Genomic DNA, 12,219 nt, shown 5'->3' with positions numbered 1-12,219 from the left:
GGAAACCAAACAGTCCTTCAGTAAAGCTGATCCCTAGAAATACAGATAAGCAAGTGAAAAATTCTATCATTCTATCTCTAGAAAGATAGATGAACAAATGGAAAACCTGCATATGCTCCATGTGTCATGCTCCTTTCCACTCAAATCTAGGCTCAGAACTATTCATACTGGAGAATATGAAGTTTCACTGATTCCTATGATTACACTAACAAAACAAACAAACAAAAAATCTATAACTTTAAGCTTTTTAATTTGTTCTGAAGACCTGGAAATAATTTCTCAATGAGCACTGTCAAGGTATTTCCCTGACTGTCTCTTCATTGGAGTTAAATTCCATGCATACTCCTCAACCTGTGACTACTGGAGCACATCTCTACTTCCTGCACACCTCGTTTGCATTTCTGTGGGAAGGTACAAACATCTAAGGAGGTTGTTTCTCAATTGCCATCCCATGGGACCAGGATTCAGGATGGGAATGCACCTGGAGTAGTAATCTGGAAAGTGGTCTGAGGTACTGCAGTACAGACCTATGCCTTCCCAAAGTTTTCATTATCCTCTTTACCTATATTTCATTCCAACTGCAAGACTAAATTACATAGTACCTCGAAACGACATATTTCTTTTATGAAAGCTGAAACATATTCCATTTAAAGGCATACTGCAAAATTCATCCTTAAGAAGAAATTCTCGTATTTGACTCTATAAAAAAACTTTGAAGTCATTAGGATCTCCCAGCGGGTTTTTCTTTCATCTGTTTTCTGCCCTTAGTTGTAGATCTGGAAACTTAGGGAAAGGCTATGGTATATGGCAATGTGGTGTTCCACACTTTTCATTTGGATTTCATTATTCCTGTCCATGACTTCTAGTTCTGTTGCAAATGGAATACCTTTTTAATAGATATAGGACAAAGACTGAAGAAAAGGGAGATCTTCCCCATTCCAGTTTTATATTAAGGCAGCAGTCTCAGCACTCACCACAGACAGAAATTTATTTAATGTCCATATTCTATATCATTGACTTCTCTCCATGTCTTTCTACCCATACCCTTCTCCCATATACATCTCTGTAAATCAGTAATTAACTTACAATATTGTCATTTAGTGTGGGACTCATACTACCCAGCTTTGGTCACATTAAACTTAAGCCTCTAATTTTAACTATTCAATCATAATCCTTCTGTTGTCAATGATGAGAAAAATGAACTTCCATGGCGTGATTTATTCCATCTTGAAGTCTAGAAACATCATTTTTTTACCCATTTACTACAACAGGACCCAAAAATTCATGTGTTCACTTAATTGCTTCCATGCCCAGCCTGCAGTTTAATATAAAAAAAAAATGCTCCCATGTTATCATCATTTTTTTTCCCTGAGAAACAGCTGAAAAACAGATTTATGTGGGTCAGGATCGCCAAAGACTTGGATGACTTAGTTTGTGAAACTCTTAGAAGACCCTGGGTGAGCTGTTATCTTCTCATGCACCATGTGCCTTTCAAAGTGCACTACAGAGTGCATGTTCCTGCCCCCAGAATGTACTCTATAACAGTAAAGAGATTGCACAAGTGTGTTGGCTGCTAGTGCTGAGACACTGTCTGTCAGCAGCAATAGCAAAATCCCGTTTAGCTAAAAAATAAAATTAAAAAAGTAAAATTAAAAAAATCCTGTATTTTGCCATGCATAGTTTGGCATGCAGGTCGAGGATGGTATTAAATCAGTCAAGGGAGGAGGAAAGAGGTAAAATATTTTGGGCTGTCTATGGTAAAAAGATAAGAACAATTCAATATAAAATACAAATCTCATGAAAATAAATGTTAAACTGACATTGGAGACTGGAGAGAAACCGGATGGGTTATTTCATGGAGAGGCCGTGTGTGTGCTCTTTGGAATGCATTTCAGAAAGGCTGCTACTGAGCATGGTCTAAGTATGCTTGATCCTTGAGGATCCCACAGGATCCCATACCTGAAGTATTGTGTCCAGTTCTGGGCTCCCCAGTACCAGAGGGACCTGGGCATACTGGAGAGACCCCAACACAGAACTACCAGGACGATGAAGGCACTGGAGCATCTCTGCAGTGAGGAATAGGCTGAGAGAGCTAGGGCTGCTCAGCCTGGAGAAGAGGAAGCTCAGGGGGATCTCATGCGTGTCCCTAAATCCCTGAAGAGATTATCTGTCTATATAACAAAGATAGAATACTAACCTTTTCCAAATTAACCAAAATGCATGTGTTTTCTTGATGTGTGAATAGAAACCAAAGCTTAGGTCTGTTTGCATTTTCAAGTTTTCTATATGATTTTCCACCGCACAGAAAAGCTTTTAAATGCAGTTCGATTGTATGACATTGTGAAGCTTGAAAACATGTGTTAGCTTAAAGTACTTTGACCTGTTTTTTTTGTTGTTGTTGTTGTTGTTGTATGTTTGTTTGTTTTTCCAGAAATGAATTTTACATTTTGGATACAGTATAATTTATAGATTTCCTCAAATCTTTGGGATACTTTAAGAAAAATCCCATTTTTTAAAGGCTGCAAGTTTTCAAAATAGCATTCAGGAATCATCTTCTTAAGTTTCTTAGTGTTTGGCTCTCTTAGCTTGTGCCTTTCAATTTTTCAAAACTCCTAAGCAATGAAAACTTATTCCTCAGTTTCAAGGTAACTCTGCAATGCTTTTGTGATGTTGAATTTTGCTTTTGGGAATAGTTCAGCGTATGGAAAACCCCTCCCAAGTCAGCAGAAGTGGATTCCAAGTGCCTGTCTATGAAGTTCAGTTCATCTGGTAAAGCTCATTTTTAAAAGAAGTATCTTACTACAAATCCCAGCTCTTTTCCCAAGAGTCTAATTATGAATCAATTGCTCTTACCAGGCCTGAGGGCATTTTATTTTTAGTGAGTTTAATGATGCCACATGCCAGCAAGTTCATGAGCATATTACCAGAAGAGTTTTATTCAAACTTCTTTCTCTAGCACCTACTTAGCAGTTTTAAGCCTAAATCTTACAGTATCCAGCATATGGAGGAATTCTCTTATCTACACATTGATTCAGAGTGCTGTTTTCTTTATGAAAGGAAAATAGACAAATGGTTCTTGCTGTGTAGCATCTAGTATTTTAAAATTTGGGTGTGGGTTTTTGTTCTTTTTTTTTTTTTTTTCCCACTAGTTAAAATACAGACATGCAAGAAGAATTACAGTTTACATTATACCAACATCAGGTTTGCACACAACAGTCATGGAACACATAAGTCAGTGCATAAATGATTTCTCTCTTTTGTGGGAAGTATGAAGCTGCAAAAATCACATTGAATGTTTACGATGAATAAAAAATGTTCTGGTTGGCATTCTGCCTTATGTGAGGTAGTTACAATGTCATAGTAATGAACTGTCTAATGAAATAAGCAACCATTAAAATAATCATGTATAACTTAAGACACACATTTCAGTTTAATGTGATAGGCCTTCTCCAGCAGTAAGAAGGGTCTTAGATTGCTGTAGCTACCCTTAATATTAAAACTACCGCTGAACAGCAACCTCATCAAGATTATATGAGCTTTCATTTATCTGTCTTGAAATTTCTATATTCTCCTAACTTCCCTAAGTATCTCCCACATTCATTTCAGAAATTAGGGTACATCTTATGAATACTATTTGAAAGAATGAAAACATTGCATCATGGAGGGCTGATGTATATGAAGGGCCAGCCTTAAGTTGTCAGGATTGTGCTAAGTATCCTCTAGGTCTGGGACAATACTGGACTGTTGCAATGGAAGTAGTTTAGACTGATGGAAACTGAAATTTTCAAGTCCTTCAGAGGGACTAAAATTTAAATGGCTGATAAATGTGACACGAGAAAACAAAGGACTTAGCTATTAATGGTGGCTTTTAAAAAACATAACATCGGGGAGACTTGCATGCTCTAACAGGGCACACTCCTGGCCATGGTTCTTTTCTAGACACTGCAATTGGGCTTTCTTCTCAGCATGGAGCAGGGAGCCCTAAAGGAGGATAAACTTCTGGGTGCTGCCCAAACAAAAAGGATGTAGCTAGTGTCCACACACAAACTGAGGACATGGGAAGCACTCCCACAACCAGTGAGCAGGACTTAGGCTCTAAGGCTCCCAGACAGTCTGAGGGAAGTGGAACGGTACACTTAAAAACAAATATGGGCTTCTCAGGTAAGAGAAAAGTGGAAGGACCTGTACATTTCTCTAAAAATAGAAAGAGAAGGAAACATATACAAGCACAGTATTCCTGAAGAAATCGTACACAGAAGCACAAGTCCTCGACTCTTAAGAGGATTCTTGGGTGATTAATTGCCTAGATCAGGGGAATGTGCACAGATGTTTTAGGGCTTTGTGCAGGTCTGTATGTTTATAAAGTAAAGAATGACTCTTCTGGAGCCTGCATATCTGTTTACCTCATTTGTACATCTCCCTAAAGACAAAAAGTGTAAATCCACCACAAGGCTGCAAAACAAATACAGGCTTAAAGTAATGGGAGGTCTTGAAATATCCTGGAGCTCTCTGGTAAAAATAATGCAGATGTGCAGGGTGATTTCACACAGAAAAGAACCTTTTGAGTTTTGTTTTTTTAAACATAACCCCCAAACAGTTCTGATTTCCCCCCAAAGTATAGGCACCCCAGCATTGCCCTGTCTCCAGAGTGAGATGCTCTGTGTGATAGCAAAGTCTATGCAGAGGCAGATAGCTAGAGAAAGTCAGTGATATAGCCTACTCAGAGCAAGGAAAGCAAGAAGGTTCATAAGTTCTCTGTGGTGGGACCTGAACAGAGCAGTCTGCTAAAGGACAGCTCTACACATACGGGTGGCACCACAGAGAGAGAGTTTCTGCATGATGGGGATTTTCTTCTATTATCCAATCTAGCCTGACTTTAAATTAACAAGAAGAAGCAACACTTGCTGCATCAGTAATCCCCAAACTTGCATCTATTTATCTTTAAATAGGTATATCATAATATTTTCTGTATATACTATCACTCATAGAAGAGTATCAGTATAGTTTATACATTTTAATTGCATTTCATAGAATCTTAATTCTGTAGATGCTTCTGCTGAAGCTAAAAGAATTTGAATCCCTTTCAAAGTAGATAGGTAGTTGCATTGAACACACAAGGTTAAAACCGAGGAAGTGATAGAAAGAAGACAAAAGTAGTAGCCATAAATTTTACATGAAAACTTGAAAAGAAGGTTTTTTAACTTGTGGAACATTAAGCTTGCAAAACTTCAGAACAGTCTGAAGCTCATGAATCCCTGTCATCACAGTATTCTTTAGTCATTATAGCACCAACAATAAACTTAATTACTTATATGTGATTGTGTAGAAGTATCTTACACCAAGGAGGATAGTTAAGGAAGTAGGAAAGTACTTAAATTTCCTTTTTGTTATAATTTGTTTTGTTTTAACTAAAAATGAATACTGATTTCTGCTGGTTGAAAATGCAGCAGAATCAATTATACAACAGAAGATGTACAGCAAATAAATTTTGTCATCTGACAATAGTTCATTGCCCAAAACATTTAAGACTGCTCAGTTATGAAAAGTGGGACTCATCATTTCACAGAAAGTGAAGTTCAGGGCTGGGAGAAAATCCACCTTGGAGAAATGTCTTCAACAACAAATGTTGCACTGTCCAGAGAAAGGACCAAGAAACCCAGCCAACATACACAGCCACGCAGCCAATGAATGTACGACCAAAAAACCAGCCACAACACGTGCTGTCTTTACTGTACACAGCAGTTAAAAGACAAAGAAGAGAAATGGGTTTGTTTCAGGAAAGTAACAGAGGGGAAAAGAGTTAAGAAAGCAGGCCTACCCAGGCAAAAAGACACAACACCAAAAGTATCTAAAATGAGCCTATATCAAAGACATTATTTAGAGAGAGAAACAGAGGCTGCAGGAAGCTTGAACATGGAAGATATCAGCCTGCAGGGATAAGTTTTAAATGCTAGCCATGGCTGCAGTATATCTAAATAGTTTTTTCAATAAATAGGTGGCTTAGCTGAAGCATCATTTCCCAGCTCTTGGCTCACAAATGACAGGAATTCAGATACAGAGAAAAACAGGTCAAAACAAAGATACAGTCAAGTCAACCAGTATATACTTTATCCAAAACAATTGCTTTCAAAATGTATTGAGATCTTATCTTTCTTAGTACTTTTTCTCCTGGAGCCCATGTTTTTATCTGCGTGTCCACAGACATTGACTTACCAAGCAGCTCAGGTCTTCAAATCTGCAACTGCATTGCTATAATTTGCACTCCCTGCTTGACAGCATCCTTTTCTCCCACTCCTCAGTACCACGCCAAACATGATTAGCTCAGATAGTCAGCAGCACCAGTTCCCAAAGGCATTGCCAGGTCTCAGTTCTCTCGCATCCTCTCTCCTTTGTGATTACCCCAGGAGTGTCCCTATTCATCTTTTTATCAAAGCTATATGTAAGCAGATTCTTTCTAAAGTTTCACTCTCTAAAACACAAATTGCTAGAACTGTCACCCAGGCTTGTATCATGATGCATCTCAATTACTGTGATGTTCTTCTTCAGCCTGTAGGAATGTAATCTGTCATCCCTAGTATCCATTTAAAATTCTTCTGTGAAGTTGATTTTCAGAGCCCGTCATTTGCCTGTGTCATTCATACCTGCACATCCATCCACTGGATACCCTTTCCCTGTCTCATCAGTTATAACTACTTACTTTCATTTCCAAGGTATTTCAAAGTCTGATTCATCCCCCTTCAGCCCTCAACAAACATTTCTTATTCTTCAACCAACAGATCATTATGCTTGCCCTCCATGTTCTACTTGTTAAATACAGGCATCTTTGTTCTTCTTTCCGTGTCATACTTCTCTGTAAATATTCCTGAATGAATAGTGTGAGACAATTGAAAAGTATTATGTTCATTACATTCATTGTCTGACTCCAAAATTAGAAGCACTGAGGTTCTGAATTTAAAATGCTGTAACAGTAAAGCTGGGTGAATAATTTATGGCATGGAATCTATTTAATGAATTTTGCTTATTTTTATGTTTACAAAATGACGCGTTTGGTATTCAAAAGTACTCTCCAAATAATCTTTGCAAATTATTCTTTCCATGTGGCTTCAACACAAGCAAATTTGAAAATTGTTGTGTTTTGATGTATATATAATATAGGTCACAAGATGAATTTCTGTAGCCTAGTTACAGGACAATATCTTAGAGGCAGGCTGCAGGTACAAACACTGGTGATTACATATCTAAAATTCACTGCTTGACAATAACTTCTAAAATTATAGTTGTGGTGTTGATCATACTTATTAATAAAATTAGCTTCCAGAATAACATCTGAAACAAATGAAAAATGTAAACACATGAGCTATTTTTATTTAAAAATGCAAATGCTTTTTCAAAAGGAATTGTCATTTTATTTTAAGACTGTTTCTCTAAGGAAATAAAAGAGGGTTCGGAGGGTTCGATGCCTGGGTTTTCTGTCTTTCTGTAATGCTTAACTGAGTCATTTTCACCTAACCTCACAGTAACTTTCTTAGACTCCTAGTTAAAAGGAAAAAGGAAAAAAAAAGGAAGGAAAAAAAAAAAAAAAAAAGTAGAGATTTCAAAGACCGAGTTCTCACAGGTTGGGAGAAGATCCATGACTGGATGGATGTAGGAGATTCAGAACAGTGTCCCCAGCAGTGGAACTGACTGTCGTGTGAGCCCGTCAGCAACACGATCTCGTTGGCACTCTGGGCTCAGCGATCAGCAAGCAGGGCAGGCACACACAGCTCCAAGTAACCACAGCACACATCATCCTGCTCAGTGGGAGGGGGGCTGTGGAGCAAAGTCAGTGGTGGTGGGGCTTTAGGGATGCTCAGGGGAGAGTAGAGAGATGAACAAAAACCTGGGATGAAGTGATCTGAGGAAGAACTAGCTCCATTAAGGCAGTAACAGTGGGGAAAGGGTGTTAGATACCCTTCCACAGAAAAATAGACTTTGTTTATTCCTCTGCTCATAGAATTATGGGGCGAGGAGGGTAATTTTCTTTGGAGTACTTGTACCTTTTCGGGATGCACAAATCTTACTTTGCCTATCTGAGCAGCCATCATATTATTTCACTGGTCAGGAGGACAATATTGCTGTGCAGTAACATCTTTCATCCAAAGTGGCGCAAAGCTAGGTGAAGGGCAGTAATACATGGTCTAAATGACATAATATTTGTGAGTTATGTAAAAATATTCCTTAGAATCATAGAATCATTAAGGCTGGAAAAGACCTCCAAGATCATCTGGTCCAACCATCCCCCTACAAGCAATATTACCCACTAACCTATGTCCTTAAACACTACATCCAACCTTTCCTTAAACACCCCCAGGGACAGCAGATTCAGCTTGGATTCATCCTGCATAGTGTTCTCACAGGACTCAGCCAACCTTCCTTCCAAACAGGTCAGAGAGTATGGGATACTTTACTTCCTATTGCTATGCAACTGCAGTTTTTAATAAAAAATGTCCTGAATGCCTCAAAACAGTTATCTAAAATAAATCATCTGGGAAAACACTAACTACACCCATGTACCAGATACAGCATGTGAAACAGGGTCACTAGATATGGCGCACAGCTGTGGGTCAGAAGTCTCTCAAGTCACATTCTCAGAATTGGCTTGAGAACCAGTGCTTTAACAGTAGATTAATACAAACCAAGATCAAACTTCCAATCTTTTCCAGCTATAACACCACAAACATTTTCAAATGATGGTCACTACCTTCTGTTGTAGCCCTCTTCTAGTATGTCATTTGGCTTTTGAGCAGGGGTGAAGGTGTTTTTAGTTTTTTATTTCTCACTGCTCTAGTCTGCTGGTCAAATGCAATAAATTATACTAATCTCCCTATGTTGAGTGTGTTTTGCCCATGATAGTAACTGTTGAGTGATCTTCCTGTCCCTATTTCAGCCCTTGAGCCCTTTCCCTCATATTTTCTCCTCCGCTTTCTTTTAGGACAGGGAATGAGATTTGTAGTGGTGTTCAACTGCCATGCATGGTAAAACCACTAAAATGGAAAACAGCTGTCTTCTTCCTTGTTTTCAGTGGAAGTTTAAATCCTTTATTACCATCTTTTTAAGTGAATGCCTTGTTCTTTATGAAAATTTCTAATTTATGGAAAATAATAAATTAATAATAAATTAATAAAAATAAATTAATAGAATTAATTTATCGAAAATATAAGTGTCTGAAACTGAAAACATTCAGGTTTCCACTGAAATAGAAAATATTTGAGTGCCTTCCAGGAGATGCATTTTGGGCTAGGATCATCACTATGGACTTCATCACCCTTACTATGACCAATGTGTCATTTAAAGGAAACAAGACTATATAACCAGACTATAACACAGGAGGTGTATGTCCCTGTAAGAAAACAGCAATATGGCATATATTCCTATGGGAGAACCACAACGACTTCTCATTATCAAAGTATTTGATCTTCAGTGGATATATTTCAAATTTATTTTTTCCTGTGAAAAAATAATTGCCTTTCCCATTTTTATAGGCAAAGTCTGTAATTTAAGAAGGTGGCTACTGGTAAGTTTTTCTATCTCAATTTCAATTAGATTTTTCTAACTTAGAGCTTGAGCTGTTACCTTGTAGATGTCCAGGAATCCACACTGATGGTCAAACCGTGTGTAGAGTTCATTCAGCATGCTGATGACCTGCATGGGTGTGCACTGTGCGCAGATGGCAGTGAAGCCAACAATGTCTGAAAAGAGCATGGTGACATCATCAAATTTCCTGGCCTGAACCTGCTGCCCCTGCCACAATTGCTGAGCCACTTCTTCAGGGAAAATAGAAATAAGGAGATCTACTGTTTTCTTTTTCTCCTCTTCCAGGGCTTGGTGTGTGCATTCTAGTGTTGCCTTCAGCTTATCCATTCGTTTTTTCAAGCCATCCTGGGCCTTCGCTTGCTCCCCAACCAGTATGACATCGCGAGTAGCATCGTGGATAGGAATGTCTGAAAGGTGGAGGCCTCGGCCCATCAGTTCATCCAGCTTGTCCACACAGGGGGATCCCAGAAACAAAATTGAATTTGATTCTGGCACATGAATCATTTGTCCTTTAATTTCCATCACCTAAAAAAATAAAAATAAAAATACTTTAGAAAAGTAAAAATCAGCTTATAGGTGGATCTCCATTCTACCTTTCCCCTATTTACTCTTCAGATAAAATGATCTACTCTTATAACACCTATTCAAGTAATGAGACTCACATAGTCTACCCACTAAGGTGAGTCATAAAATATCCTATACTCACACAAAAATATTCCCAAATCAGATGTCAGACTCAATTCCAGCCCAATTAAATATGAAAGCAATCACAATTACATGTATTTCTCAGAAATACTGTTTCTAAGTTTTGCTCCTAGAATGTACCTCGTCTTAAATCCAAATTCCAGAATAGCTTCTTCTCTGTTAATTAGATACAAATTCTAAAACTATAAAATGAAAAGAAAGATACAACCATCTGAAAGCAAACCAGTTAAATAGTGAAGTAGTTCTTTTTCAGCAAACAGGTACTAATTCAAATGTGGCCATGCCATTGAGTAGTAAAATAAGAACAGACATGAGAAAGAATTCTATAAAATAATGAATGGCACGGAAAAAGTGCACTAGTGCTCCTATTTCTATTTGCCTTCTTTTATATGCAGAGTACTTGAAGAGTGATATTCTGTTAGAGTTTGCAGATTTCTTGCTGACACAGATCTGTATAATTTGTATTTGCAGATCAGAAGAAGGAACAGTAAGAAAGGAGTACCACAAAAGATCGAGGGGTCCATTGCACTGTTTTACTGATTTTGCATTTGCCTGCTAAATGGCAAGGCGTCCCATCTTTTGAATGATGTCCAGTGATTGATAATGAATGAGGTCCTTGCTTGTTACCATTTGCACCAAGACAGCAGTTCAGCACAAGTTCAATACCAGATGGAAATGCACAATGAAACTCAACTGTAATTATATATTTCAAGTTTGGGGCTACATACATTCTGATTTTTATCAACTTACTCAGGTCACACAAGAGAATCTGTCAGTTATGGCACTATTTTTTCACCGGATAATAGAATTATAAATAAATAAATAAATAAGATAAACATATTTTGCTTAAGCAGAAAAGAATTAAATAGGGTAAAGTAGCCATCTTTGTAAACACAGCCTCCCATAATCTTGGCCATGAACCATATTCACTGTCAATGTTTTCATTCCAGGAGTACACAAAGAGCAGGGCAGTACTGAACTAGGTGACCTAAAAAAATACAGACTTTAACCCAAGGATCTCAGAGTCAAAACAGATGCAACAAACACACTTCGTGCATCTAAGCAAAGAATTCTCATAAGTGTTAGGCACCATAATGTCTTAATTCTGTATTTTTATATTCCACAAAATCCCTCCTGAAACAAAAAGGTCTCCTCCAGTCACACTTTCATGCTTCATGCAGACATTTTCTCATCTTCACATGATTCAACATTTAATCCGCCTTCCATCCATTATCCCTCTAAGCAAAATAGGAAAACCTCAGGCAGAGAACCCAGAGGTATCTGTAATAGCAATGTGATTTAAGCATCCAGAGGTCTGGAAGCTCCTGCTGTGTTGACAGCTACTCCTGCATGGGACCTTCTGTGTTTGGGGGAGAAGTAGGGAAGCTCCTGTTTCTATTAGGAATTTACTACATCAAGTAATATGCTGTTATTGCAGATCCTACTGCCAATATGAGGACAAGCCTATCCTGTCCCCATGTCTCTCTGCTTCCATTGAAGCATACCCTATCCTGCCAGCAACCCAGCACATGCAACTTCTGATGTCAGCCATGGAACTCAGCAAATACAAGAAAATAAAAGAAATTAAAAATTATCAATTTCCCAAATTTATATTCCCACATACCTACTAATATCTACATTTCTAAGCCTTACTTCCTAAACTTTGTTCTGGGAGAGCAATCTCTGGGAGGAAGCTGATCAGCTACCTAGCTGGGCAGATTTTACTGCTCCAAGACTAATTGTTCTTTTTAATTTTTAAAACATATGGCTCCCTTCTTAACACATAAGGGAAATAGATGCTTTCTTCATGCATGCAGCCTCATGCTGTCAAAGGACACGCGAAATTGTTTTAACTCTGAAGTGCAAATTGCTAAATGTGAAATACATAATATTCCTACATTATCTAGATTTCTATATTTTCTTCTTACTTTTTGACCCTTT

The 12,219-nt window shown here is 38.0% G+C and overlaps 1 protein-coding gene across 1 annotated transcript in view; it reads right to left on the bottom strand.

Annotated features, from left to right (window-relative positions):
* GUCY1A2 (guanylate cyclase 1 soluble subunit alpha 2) overlaps positions 1–12,219 on the bottom strand; it is a 156,082-nt gene that overhangs the window by 55,879 nt on the left and 87,984 nt on the right. Inside the window, exon 5 of the mRNA XM_032204322.1 lies at positions 9,613–10,098. Within this exon, the coding sequence (XP_032060213.1) occupies positions 9,613–10,098 (486 nt within the window). The remainder of the gene's footprint in view (positions 1–9,612; positions 10,099–12,219) is intronic.

This window comes from Aythya fuligula, chromosome 1 (genome assembly GCF_009819795.1).
Source record: "Aythya fuligula isolate bAytFul2 chromosome 1, bAytFul2.pri, whole genome shotgun sequence".
Taxonomy (NCBI): Eukaryota; Metazoa; Chordata; class Aves; order Anseriformes; family Anatidae; genus Aythya; species Aythya fuligula.
Note: the sequence above shows the minus strand (reverse complement) of the source record. Positions and strands in the feature narration are given on the sequence as shown.